Raw genomic sequence first — 14070 nt, 5'->3', positions numbered from 1 at the left:
TTTTCCTTGCCCATTGCAATGTTAAAAATGGACAGCAGACGGATGGCAATGAGTGCTGTCATTAATTGTCAATAGACCCATAGACTTGTATTGATGTTGTACACCTGTCTCAGGTATCATGCTCCCTTTTCCTGGGTCCACTGCCCTCTGTTGTGCTCCACATCGGGTTATGCAGGTTGCCCGGCGTGGATTATGACATCTCACTAGACCTATTTAAGGCGCATTGACACACCCCTGTGCTTTGGGATCAAGACCCTAGACCTCTATGTTTGGTGTGCGCCATCGGTGCACACAGGGATTTACTTGCTTCCATCCCTGCTAGGTTCCACTTCATCCTGCTGCTCCTGACATTGCTGAGTATGACAAGTCCTTGCTGCCTGCGTACCTTCCAGCTTGCTGCATCAACGCCCACAGACCTGGGGCTTAGAGGATCCACCTCAACGGGTGAGGCCATATAATTGGTAATTTTGATCCTTGACTTTGATCAAAACCAAACATGTTTCAGTGAATTTTCATGGACAGATGGCCCACAAAAAATCCCGACATATGAACAGCTCTATAGACTATAATGAGTACATGTTCTATCTGTGGACGACATGAATAGAGCACCTACGTGAAGGGTGAATGTGTGCATGAGGTCTAAGCCATCACTATACACAATCTTGTTCTTCAATGGTATTTTGTGTTAGAGCCCTGATTTTGTGACGGGGTATCGCTGATCGTGTAGGATCGTCCTGGGCCATTTTTTGATCGCTGGCCAGCACGCATCGCTGCGTGTGGCAGCGAGAGACTAGCGATCAACGTCGCTGGTTTTCAACGCAAACATTGGGTAACTAAGAGTCGCGCGGCTCTTGGATACCCGCTGTTTACCCTAGATCTGTCAGGGCAAACATTCAACACTTCATTGTCTGCGAGATTTCTATAGCACAATTTGCTTCAGGAACATGCTGAAAATCCTGCAAACTGGCAAACCGTGAAGGCAAGCTCATCACATGGGATCTATGTACAAATGGGAAGAGTTGTAGCATTCACCCGTTATGTACCTTCTCCTCTGTGCTCATTCCGGATCCTTCACCAATCAGGGTATCTTTAGGCTGCATTTCTAATATGGTCTTGAACAAGTTATCAGAAGTCACTGTTAGGAATTCAATCTCAGCATTTGGGTGCAGTCCATACAAAACAGGGTTTTCTGTTGGCAGCATATCATCTATATAGGTATGGTAACCAATGTAATCCAAATTTGGTGGAGCCAGAAATCCAGGAGCTAACGACAACTCACCGTCAAGCTAAATGTGAAAAAGATATATAGAGACTATTGAGAAAGAAGAAAAAAAATATTCACTTATAATAAATCTATACCTTAGCAACCAAGATCACATCAAATAAATTGTATCAAGAAGTTACAGCAGGTAGATTGGATATTGGCTCTGTTACTTTTTACATGTAAAGCAGAAAAGTAAGCAAATCTAAATCATTAAAACAAGTAGAAGTAATGAAGTCCTGAATGGAGTGTGAACTAATGAATGCAGTCAGAAGAGAGGAACACTGACACATTGTAATGAGGAGGTCTAAAACATTCTGGGGATTAAAAGAGTTGGGCCTTTTGATTAACGTCTTTAAGGCTATTGAGGAACTCACCCAGATCACTGATCAAAATCCTGTTCTTTTTCGTGACTGTTGTGTTACCACAAGGCATAACTTGTGCCCCATGAGCATGTGAATATCAATGAGCTCATGCATTTGGTATACCAGTACTAGATCTTACTTGTCTTACCAGACTACCCCTTCTGATCCCAACAGCGATGACCTTCCTTTCAGTATCCCAACCACCTCTTTTTTGTAAGCTACATTCCTCTTTGGTAATCTGGGTTTACGCATCACACAATATTTCTACTTGATCCACTGTAAGCTTTCAAAACTTACTACAATTAAGGAATAAAGTAAAAGTGATAATTTATTAAGCTGTAACCTTGAATAATAACTTCTCTCTTACCAGTGCTGGACTCATAAACTCCTCTAGGTATGTCTGACATAACCTTCTGTCCCAGTCATCAGTTATATGGCCGCCGTACATAATTTCTCCAAACAGGTAGCGCAAGTCCTCCCAAGGTACCTGCAAAAAATAAAAACATCATAAGGGAAATACATTTTGCTCATTCGTCCTGGATAATATTATATCTACAATACAGTGGGAGATTTGATTTTCTCATGAGGCTCGAATTAAAGATAAAAATGTATATTTTTGTCCAGACTCTCGGGACTGAGCTGATAATTTGGTACACTCAGGTCAGTAACGTCTATCTGTAGCTGGGAGACATCTTGTATAAAAGGCACCCTTGCCCTACTTTGAGGTGTCTGAGCAGCCCCTATAGTTCTGTTAGGTTGTACCCGTGTTTCCAGGTCCCCCTTCCTTAGTCTGTTAGTGTCCCATATCCAGTGTTCCCGCTGGTCTGTCATAGTTTGCCCTTGTTTCCTGTGACCTCTTTGGCGATGTGCGTACCCGTGGCCGCATTGGCGGTACCTGTCTGCCACCCTGTGGGCTGAATACCCAGGCCAGAACTGTGAACTTATCCCTGTAGCCCTGTCTACACAGTGAGAACCTGTCCCAGTGGCTGTCCTGTACGCACAGTGTTACCTTGTTCCAAGTGGCCGTCCTGTCCGATATTGTCCCAAGAGGCCATTTTGTCAGAACTTGTCCAATGAGGCCATCCCGCTTTGAGAATCTGAAGTAACGTCTCTGTCCCTTTGGAGTCAGCAGCTACTGCCAGACATTGCCCTAGAGTGGTACCTGGCAGCTTACTGCTGCACTAGTCGGACCTTACCACTAGAGGCTCCTGCGAACACTTAGGTAGCTGCTTCTAGGGTAATTCCGGTCTGTGGCACAGTGGGTCCATGATCCATGTATGCCACCATGGAGTGTAACACCGATACTTTAACCTAACGGAATAATCTCACTATAACTTGACTGGTCATTTTTCACTGCACACTACAAAGGGAAAAGTTATGTTTACTAAGGGGGTGGGGGAAGAAATTGTTTTGTAACATCTATGAACATTGGTTTATATGCCTGCTAATCGTATACCTGAGTTCTGTCTATAGCCAACTGTTCTGCTGTAACTTTTGACATTGGTTTTAATAAAAGTTTTTTGATTGAAAAAGAAAGAAAAAAAAAGATGGCCATGGCCTAGTCCCTCCGCCTAATGGCATGTATAAATAAAAAAAGTGAGCGACTAAAATGTGAGAAGACATCACTTCTGAGTCACTTGATGTAATTGTGTTTGCCCGACACTGCATCTGATCAGGTGTATACTCTCCTTTAAGTTCAGGTAGCGCCAAAATTATTTTAAAAAGTAATAGTTAACTCGAGATGGAGGCTTTTAAGGAGCCAGAGTTGTCCTTAATACCTTATGCTGCTGGATACTAAGGAGATCTCAAGACTCTTCTAGGTGACAACAGTAGACGGTCACCTCTTGAAAGTTGCCCACTCACATTTCAAACTACATCTAGTTGTGTAAATTGCTATTATACATGACTTATCGAGAAGTCTCAACTCATAATTTAGGCCTGTAGCCAGTTTCCCTCACAGACCTGATCACGTCTGTTCTGCTCAGTAGTAATAAAATAGAATAGTGCATATACGTTGTCCCCGGAGCCACTGTATTCCATAAGGGGTACTTGTCCCCTTTACTGTTCTTTGAATTGTGATCAGATGACAGTTCCAACAAGAAATGCAATATCATAAGGGGAGGAAAATCTACTATAGAGGAATATTATGAAATGATGGGTATGCACAATATTAATATTATTGACAGTGAAAACTATTTACAGTTTATTATTATGCATTAGCAGATCCTACTGACTCTTAATGGTTTTATCAGGGACAGGGGTTCTTCTGACTTGATAAAATAAAGCAGCACAAAGGATGCCAAGGAGAGATGTAAACCCAATAGAAAAGAATAAACAACAGTGTGAACTGAGCCTAAGCTGAAGTTACGTTGGACGATAATTGGTCAGATTCTAACAATAATGACCCATCACTCACAAGAATTGTGCAATGTGAGTGGGCTGAGCAAGTGAACAATCTGTCCAAAACCGCTTGTTCATCATGCAGAATTGTTTGGATAGTGAAAACCTTTTCAGTCGACGTTTGAAAATTGTGTCATGTAACTGGGGACTTGTTTGCTCATTCAACAATTTGACAGACAAAGGAGGAGTGGAAATTCAAGCCTTAAATATGGTTTATCGTCTTCCTAGGCAATAAATAGTTCAGTAGCAGTTGGAGATTGGAAGGTGGACATATTCCTGATTGTTGTAAAAAGAATTTTGCTTCGCTAATTTGATTACATTTTCTATGTACAGTTATCAATGGAAATGTTTGTACAATACTTTATGAATTTATGTATTCCAAATAATTAGTCTGACTTATGGGATCTGAACACACATACACTTTAGATCATCTGTCTGTCTGATCACAGTGCATGATGTTCACTATTGCGACGTAATGATCGTAATTCCACCGTTCCATTCACAATTCTTTTCCTATATAAACACTTGTCTGACATCATTTGCTGGTCGTGAGTCATGATGGCATTGGTCATTGTTTAATCTATTATCTACAGTAGCTCTTAATGTCATTCTCATTAAGACAGGGTTACTTGCCACAATCACATATGGGCCGGGATCACACATGCGAGAAACACGGCCGAGTCTCGCATGTTAATACCCGGCACTGAACTTGGGAGCGGAGCTTGCGGTTGCATGGCAATACATGGAGCCGCACGCTCCTCTCCCGAGTGCTGGCGATTAACATGTGAGACTCGGCCGTGTTTCTCGCAAGTGTGATCCCGGCCATAAGAAAAGTCTTGGGTCTATATGACTGTCTAAAACACTCGGCACAAACGCTGAGACTCAGCTCACCTCACTATTTTTTTCCAAAGTCACCTTGTTAATTTAATAAGTATGGCATAAACTTGTTTTACTTTTCAAATAAAGTCACTCATCTCACCTTAATTTCATCTCAAGTAGAGTATCAGTGGGAATGTCACAACAAGGTGGCATCCCTAATACATAAAAATGACACGCACAAAAAAAATCGCAGTGTTATTTATGTATGTGACGCGTTGCAAATTGCTTCCATCATCAAAACTAATTGTAGTGATTATTAATGCAACGTCAAGAACTGTCAGACTTGCTGTATGTAATTACAATTTTGCAAATGCTTCATTACCTGCCTAATGATTAAGGAACACATGTACATGTAAAGCACTGCTTTTGTTAACAGAATAAAGGGCATTTTCATTGACGGTTTTGACTTTTTGTGATCGCACTTTATCATTGATAACATTTGTTCCAGTGGTGTATCACTATACAGCGTGTTGCCTTATGTACCAATACAATAGTGAAATATATTCTTTTCCTTCCCCAATATCTTTTCAGCAAGACAACAAACAAAATAAGGCAGAGTTGTAGTAACCCATGAGGTATGTGATGTGATGTGATTTCTGGGAAAAAAATAAAACACCCATTGTTTTGCGCATGCTATTCATCCCTTTTAATATAATGTGTTCCTCATTAGTAATATGATTTACGAAAAGAACCAGTTAGATACTGTGGTGGTGTTACTGTAGATGGATACTATGTTTGTTATGTCAACTGAGAAGTAGGACTTTAAGGACATGAACATTTTACATTTTACTTAAGCGCATGTAAAAAAAAAAAAGTTTTCCAGTTTGTTTTTTATAAGCTTTTGGTTTCCCTTCACATTGTAGGCTTCATAAGTTAAATAGAACCTGTCACCAGGTTTTCCCAATATAAACTGAAACCACCACCTTTAATGCTTCCTGCAGCTGTATAGAATCCTAGAATGTTAGAGTTGGAAGGGACCTCCAGGGTCATTGTGTCCAACCCCCTGCTCAATGCAGGATTCACAGAACCATCTCAGACAGATGTCTGTCCAGCCTCAGTTTGAAGACTTCCAATGAAGGAGAACTCACCACCTCTCGTGGCAGCCTGTTCCACTCATTGATCACTCTCACTGTCAAAAAGTTTTTTGTAATATCTAATCTGTATGTTCTCCGTTTCAGTTTAATGCCATTGCTTCTCGTGTTTCCATGTGCAAATGAGAATAAGGATGATCCCTCTACACTGTGACATCCTTTCAGATATTTGTACACTGCACTACTATTAAGTCTCCCCTTAGCCTTCTTGACCTCATCTGGAATACTGTGTCCAGTTTTGGCGCCACATTTTAAAAAAGACATCAACAAACTGGAGCAAGTTCAGAGAAGAGCGATCAGAATGGTGACCGGTCTGCAAACCATCTCCTATGAGGAACCGTTACAGGATTTGGAAATGTTTAGCTTACAAAAGAGAAGACTGAGAGGAGACTTAATAGCTGTCTACAAGTATCTCAAGGGCTGTCACATTGTAGAAGGATCATATTTATTCTCATTTGCACAAGGAAAGACTAGAAGCAATGGGATGAAATGGAAAGGGAGGAGACACAGATTAGATATTAGAAAAAACATTTTGACAATGAGGTGATCAATAAGTGGAACAGGCTGCCACGAGAGGTGGTGAGTTCTCCTTCTATGGAAGTCTTCAAACAGAGGCTGGACAGACATCTGTCTGGGAAGATTTAGTGAATCCTGCTTTGAGCAGGGGGTTGGACCAGATGACCCAGGAGGTCCCTTCCAACTCTACCATTCTATGATTTTTCAAGCTAAACATTCCCAGATCCTCTAACCGTTTTTCGTAGGACATACTTTCAGTCCGCTCACCATCCTGGTAGCTCTTCTCTGAGCTTGTTCCAGTTTTTAAATGTCTTTTTAAAATGTAGTGCCCAGAACTGGACATAGCATTCCAGATGAGGTCTGACCAAGGAGGACTTTTCATGTGATCTAGACTCTATGCTTCTTTTAATACAGAAACTGCATTTGCCTTTTTTGCTGCTGCATCACACTGTTGACTTATGTGCAGTCTGTGATCTATTAGTATACCCAAGTCTTTTTCACACATGCTGGTGTATATAAAAATGTATATAAAACCCCAATACCCTCTACACATACTAAGAAAGCAACTTTTTTTTAATCCTTCCATATGGTGTGGACCCGTCCATTGGGCGTCGCTGGTCTTGCTTAGGTGCCTCCTCTTTCCTCACAATTGCTATCTTCATGCCCTGCATCATGTGGATGATGACAAATCCTATGTCTTCCACACAGCACTCCCAATTCCACTCCTGCAAAGCATACCCTGACCTGCTGAGAGTAGAGCAAAGTACTGTAATGCACATTTGCTGGGAGAGGCCACAGAGCGCTAATGACCTGGAAGTAATGTCCTCACATGCGCACTACAGTAATTTTCTCTGTCCTTAGTAGGGCAGAGTGAAGTACCCTTGCACAGGAGCGAGATTGAGGGGATTGTGTGGATGATGTAAGAGGCGTCTTTCACATGAAGTATGGAAAGAGGACGGTGATTGCTAGGATAAAGGAGGCTGAAGAAACACCAGCAACAAGACTGCGCGGTATTGGGGGGGGTTATAAAAGGTATTTTTGGGATCGGCAGAGGGGGGATACAGACTTATATACAGCTTGCTAAACTGCTGCAAAAAACGCATTCTTTGTTTACTTTGGGAAAACCTAGTGACCAGTTCCCTTTAATTGAGGATCTGTCTGTGAGCTGGTTCTGACAAGCAGTTTATAATTGTTTTATGTCTTTTCGCAGAGCCTCACAGCTGATTTATGAACACAGACCACATTAAAGTTGAACTTGAACTTTGATGTGGTCAGAAATCATCGACGATGAACCCAGAAAACGACACAGATAAAAGTTAAAATGTAAATGCTTTCATTCTTAATCACTAAAACCTCTCCCCCTTTGGTGTTAGTTCAGTGTGCCCAAAATGATAACGTAGCAAACACTGGTGATGTCAATGAACAAGGGGATGGAGTTGCAAATACAACTCTATCAAAGGCCATAAAGGTATGTCTCCACATGTCTCTACCCAATGCCGTTATTTGTTTGTCAAACAGTCCAATGACTGTTTGTTAGTATAAGATATTAGCAAGTAATTCACATTAAATTAGTGGCACACCACTTACCTTTGTATTAGCTTCTAGATAGTTGTATAACACATTAACACATATAGTCAGGTCCCCAGCATTGAATGGATAGCTGCGATTCCAACCCTGGGGACCAAATTTAAGTCTCCCAGCAACAGAAGCATGAAAGTAGCAAAGAGAGAAAAGAATGCTCTTAAATTCATGTTCTCTCGCACACATTTCCAGAGTGTCCTGGAAAATACAAAGACATAGAATAGAATGACCAAAGACAGTACATACAAAAATATGTTTAAAATCTTATCTAACACTATGGAGTATTAAACATGTACAGAAAAAAAATCATTTATGGGGAGGAGAAATAAAAAAAAAAAAAATCTTCCAGAAAAGCAAGCCACTTCAGCAGGAGTCAAATTTATTCACAATTCGATTTTGACAGAATCCGAATTTTAGGGATTTTATTTGCATGAATCCAGCAAAATAGGGAGTCTGCTGGCTGCCATTATCCTAGATTTTATTGAGAGGTTAAAATATAAAAAAAATAAATTACAGTCACACTTCCTCACCTGCCTCCGCAGCTCCCTGATCTAATGTTCTTCCAATACGGAGGCATGTGAGTGACCCCATGTGGGGGGCTGCATGACGCCAATCACAGGCCTCAGACTCACCTCAGCGCAGGAATGGAGCAAGAAAAGTGTAATGTTTTTGCTTTGTCTCTATTTTTTAAACCACTTTCCCTTTCCTCATGGCAATCCAGCAATTTGGAGTCAGACCGCACTTATTTGGACTCAATTGAATCAGCCTGCTGAGTTTGAGTTTCCCTTTATTTTTGGACTGCAGTTACACAGTAACTTCTGGTGAACGGATTCCATACACTGATGGTAATATTGTTCCTTCTGGCCTCGGAGATGAATTTATGACCATCTTTTAAAATTAAGATTCATAACTATAGAGTAACATTTCCTCTACAGTTTACCTGATCAAAATTGTAGAGTGCTGCATGTAAGTTCGCCAGCATTCCCATGGGTGGCTCATTAGTGATTTTTATGGAATTTTCCAGTATTCCCTGAGGAATGATATGTTCCTCTGGAGATGCTGCTGGCTCAGCACTTATGAAGATTCGGTAATCCTCGTGGCTCCCAGTGCTGTACTTCTCAAGAAGTTTTTCCAAAGTTACCAACCATTTGGCCACTAAATGAACATTCTATGGTAAGAAACATACAATTGTCAAACAATTTTTTTTAAAGTAGAGATCTACAGCAACAAATATTACATTATAATTACAGCTGTTATTTTATAAAAGTTAGTAGAAGTATAATAGATAGACTCCCTCACATACCTGCAGGATCACCCAGTGTCCTTGCTTCGCGGCCTTCTCCATAGTGTCCTCTGCTACCGTTTCTTGCCCCTGTCCTAGAGAAATGTTATGGAATTTTCCAGAGTCGATAGTGAAGCCAAGTTTATTACCTAATAAATTAGGAAGATATGTTATTATATATAAGAGGAAACTGCAGGGAAAAAAATCCATTTCAAAACTATAGACAAGAAAACCATAGTATGTACAATCATACATGTACAAATGTATCTCCTATCTCCAAAAATAAGTTCTACATTCACTTGAAAAAGTAACAGATATAAGATAATTCAAGGTGGAAAAATTGGTGATAAAAAATTGGCAAAGAGAAAAGAAGGAAAAAAGTCGGGTGGCGGCGTACAGATTTATATTCTTAAATAGGTCATATTATATGATGTCCCTGTGCCAAGCAGTGCAGAGGATCAGAATACACGGAGGAGACTGAGTAGCGGGGTATGGTGAGAAGAATTATATGGTGCCCATTATACTGTATGAAGTAATATATGGTGTCTAGAGTTGAGCGATACCGTCCGATACTTCAAAGTATCGGATCGGAATGGATCGGCCGGTCTTAAAAAAAAGTATCGGTATCGCCGATTCCGATACCGGAAGTCCCATTCAAGTCTATGGGACTTCCGGTATCGGAATAAGAAAAACCCTGTTTTTCCCTTGTGCAGCCTCTCTGGGGTCTGTACGGGCCTTTCGGGGGGCTGTGCCGGCCTGCCAGGGGGTCTGTGCAGGCTCCGGTGGTCTGTGCCGGCCTGCCGGGGGGCTGTGCCGGCCTGCCGGGGGGGCTGTGCAGGCTCCGGTGGGCTGTGCCGGCCTGCTGGGGGGCTGTGCAGGCTCCGGTGGGCTGTGCCGGCCTGCCGGGGGGCTGTGCCGGCCTGCCGGTGGTCTGTGCAGGCTCCGGTGGGCTGTGCCGGCCTGCCGGGGGGCTGTGCAGGCTTCGGGGGTCTGTGCAGGCATCGTCCGATGGGACTACAAGTCCCATCGGGCGATGCCTGCTACCATGACAGTGATTGACACATTAGCCAATGATGGGACAGTAGTAGTCCCATCATCCGGCTAATGTGTTGAATGTAAAAAAAAAAAAAAAAAAATTACATGCTACATACATGCTACATTCATACTACATACATGCTACATTCATACTACATATATACTACATGCAACATACATACTACATATATACTACATGCATGCAACATGCATACTACATATATACTACATGCATGCAACATGCATACTACATATATACTACATGCTACATACATACTACATATATGCTACATATATACTACATGCATGCTACATACATACTGCATGCTACATACATACTACATATATACTACATGCATGCTACATACATACTACATATATACTACATACATACTACATGCATGCTACATGCTACATACATACCACATACATACTACATACATACTACATACATACTTCATGCTACATACATACTACATATATACTACATGCATGCTACATACATACTACATGCTACATATATACTACATGCTACATACATACTACATGCATGCTACATACATACTACATACATACTACATGCATGCTACATGCTACATACATACTACATATATACTACATGCATGCTACATACATACTACATGCTACATACATACCACATACATACTACATATATACTACATGCATGCAACATGCATACTACATATATACTACATGCATGCAACATGCATACTACATATATACTACATGCTACATACATACTACATATATGCTACATATATACTACATGCATGCTACATACATACTGCATGCTACATACATACTACATATATACTACATGCATGCTACATACATACTACATATATACTACATACATACTACATGCATGCTACATGCTACATACATACCACATACATACTACATACATACTACATACATACTTCATGCTACATACATACTACATATATACTACATGCATGCTACATACATACTACATGCTACATATATACTACATGCTACATACATACTACATGCATGCTACATACATACTACATACATACTACATGCATGCTACATGCTACATACATACTACATATATACTACATGCATGCTACATACATACTACATGCTACATACATACCACATACATACTACATATATACTACATGCATGCTACATACATACTGCATGCTACATGCATGCTACATACATACTACATACATACTACATGCTACATACATACCACATATATACTACATACATACTACATACAATACATTCATACAATACATACATAGACATACAGTACATATAACATAGAGTAACATACTTACCAATACTTGTCACACTGTTCCCCGAAGCCATTGTCTTTTAAAGGAATAAATATTAACATAACAAACCACAAAAATACTCACCCACGATCCGAAGCAGTCCACGAGTGTGTCCCACGACGATCTTGGGTAGAGAACTGCAGCATCAGCTGATGCCGCCGTTCTCTACGGGCTGCAGGAATCCAATGACGGAAGGTAGGTATCCTTCCGCACTGTATTCCTCCGCCACTTAAAAAAAAAAAGTCCCTAGTCTCACTTTATGCCATTGCTGCGTGGGAAATTCCCACACAGCAATGGCATAAAGTGAGACTAGGGACTTTTTTTTTTTTTAAGTGGCGGAGGAATACAGTGCGGAAGGATACCTACCTTCCGTCATTGGATTCCTGCAGCCCGTAGAGAACGGCGGCATCAGCTGATGCTGCAGTTCTCTACCCAAGATCGTCGTGGGACACACTCGTGGACTGCTTCGGATCGTGGGTGAGTATTTTTGTGGTTTGTTATGTTAATATTTATTCCTTTAAAAGACAATGGCTTCGGGGAACAATGTGACAAGTATTGGTAAGTATGTTACTCTATGTTATATGTACTGTATGTCTATGTATGTATTGTATGAATGTATTGTATGTAATATGTATGTAGTATATATGTGGTATGTATGTAGCATGTAGTATGTATGTAGTATGTATGTAGCATGCATGTAGCATGCAGTATGTATGTAGCATGCATGTAGTATATATGTAGTATGTATGTGGTATGTATGTAGCATGTAGTATGTATGTAACATGCATGTAGTATGTATGTAGCATGCATGTAGTATGTATGTAGCATGTAGTATATATGTAGCATGTAGTATGTATGTAGCATGCATGTAGTATATATGTAGTATGTATGTAGTATGTATGTAGCATGCATGTAGTATGTATGTAGTATGTATGTAGCATGCATGTAGTATGTATGTAGTATGTATGTAGCATGTAGTATGTATGTAGCATGCATGTAGTATATATGTAGTATGTATGTAGCATGTAGTATGTATGTAGCATGCATGTAGTATGTATGTAGTATGTATGTGGTATGTATGTAGCATGTAGTATGTATGTAGCATGCATGTAGTATATGTGTTATGTATGTAGCATGCATGTAGTATGTATGTAGTATGCATGTAGTATGTATGTAGTATATATGTGGTATGTATGTAGTATGTATGTAGCATGCAGTATGTATGTAGCATGCATGTAGTATATATGTAGCATGCATGTAGTATGTATGTAGCATGCATGTAGTATGTATGTAGCATGCATGTAGTATGTATGTAGCATGCATGTAGTATGTATGTAGTATATATGTAGTATGTATGTAGCATGTAGTATGTATGTAGTATGTATGTAGCATGTAGTATATATGTAGTATGTATGTAGTATGTATGTAGCATGTATGTAGTATGTATGTAGCATGTAGTATGTATGTAGCATGCATGTAGTATATATGTTATGTATGTAGCATGCATGTAGTATGTATGTAGTATGTATCATGCATGTAGTATGTATGTAGTATATATGTGGTATGTATGTAGTATGTATGTAGCATGCAGTATGTATGTAGCATGCATGTAGTATATATGTAGTATGTATGTAGCATGTAGTATGTATGTAGCATGCATGTAGTATGTATGTAGTATGTATGTAGTATTTTTATTTTTTTTTTTTTTTTTTTTTTAACATTTAACACATTAGCCGGATGATGGGACTACTACTGTCCCATCATTGGATAATGTGTCAATCACTGTCATGGTAGCAGGCATCGCCAGATGGGACTTATAGTCCCATCGGACGATGCTTGCACAGACCCCCGGACATCAGCACAGCCCCCCGGCAGGCCGGCACAGAACCCCACAGGGTGCACAGACCACCGGCAGGCCGGCACAGCCCCCCGGCAGGCCGGTACAGACCCCGGGCAGTCCACACAGCCCCCCGGCAGGCCGGCAGAGACCCCCGGAAGGCCCGAAATGACGGCGCATCATGATGCGCACACACCGCGCATCATGATGACGTCAGGCTGTCAATCAACTTTGAACTTCCGATTCCGATGCCGACTTCCGATATTGAAAAAATATCGGAAGTCTGTATCGGAATTCCGATACAGCAAGTATCGGCCGATACCTGATACTTGCGGTATCGGAATGCTCAACACTAATGGTGTCCATTATACTGTATGCAGTAATATATGGGGCCCATAATACTGTATGGAGCATTATGTGGGGATAAGAGATGACTTTCTGTTTGTTGTGGATCTGACCGCTGGGACCCCCATGATCCTGGGAAACGTAGCT

At 40.7% G+C, this 14070-nt stretch overlaps 1 protein-coding gene across 1 annotated transcript in view; it reads right to left on the bottom strand.

Annotated features, from left to right (window-relative positions):
* DNAH11 (dynein axonemal heavy chain 11) overlaps positions 1-14070 on the bottom strand; it is a 395178-nt gene that overhangs the window by 5746 nt on the left and 375362 nt on the right. The window contains exons 74-78 of the mRNA XM_073581471.1: positions 9397-9524; positions 9034-9261; positions 8100-8291; positions 1994-2113; positions 1044-1286 (exon numbers count right to left, since the gene is read on the bottom strand). Of these exons, the coding sequence (XP_073437572.1) occupies positions 1044-1286; positions 1994-2113; positions 8100-8291; positions 9034-9261; positions 9397-9524 (911 nt within the window). The remainder of the gene's footprint in view (positions 1-1043; positions 1287-1993; positions 2114-8099; positions 8292-9033; positions 9262-9396; positions 9525-14070) is intronic.

Source organism: Dendrobates tinctorius, unplaced genomic scaffold (genome assembly GCF_039654945.1).
Source record: "Dendrobates tinctorius isolate UK_male_01 unplaced genomic scaffold, ASM3965494v1 ptg000070l, whole genome shotgun sequence".
Classification (NCBI taxonomy): Eukaryota; Metazoa; Chordata; class Amphibia; order Anura; family Dendrobatidae; genus Dendrobates; species Dendrobates tinctorius.
This window is presented reverse-complemented; position numbering and strand designations above follow the sequence as displayed.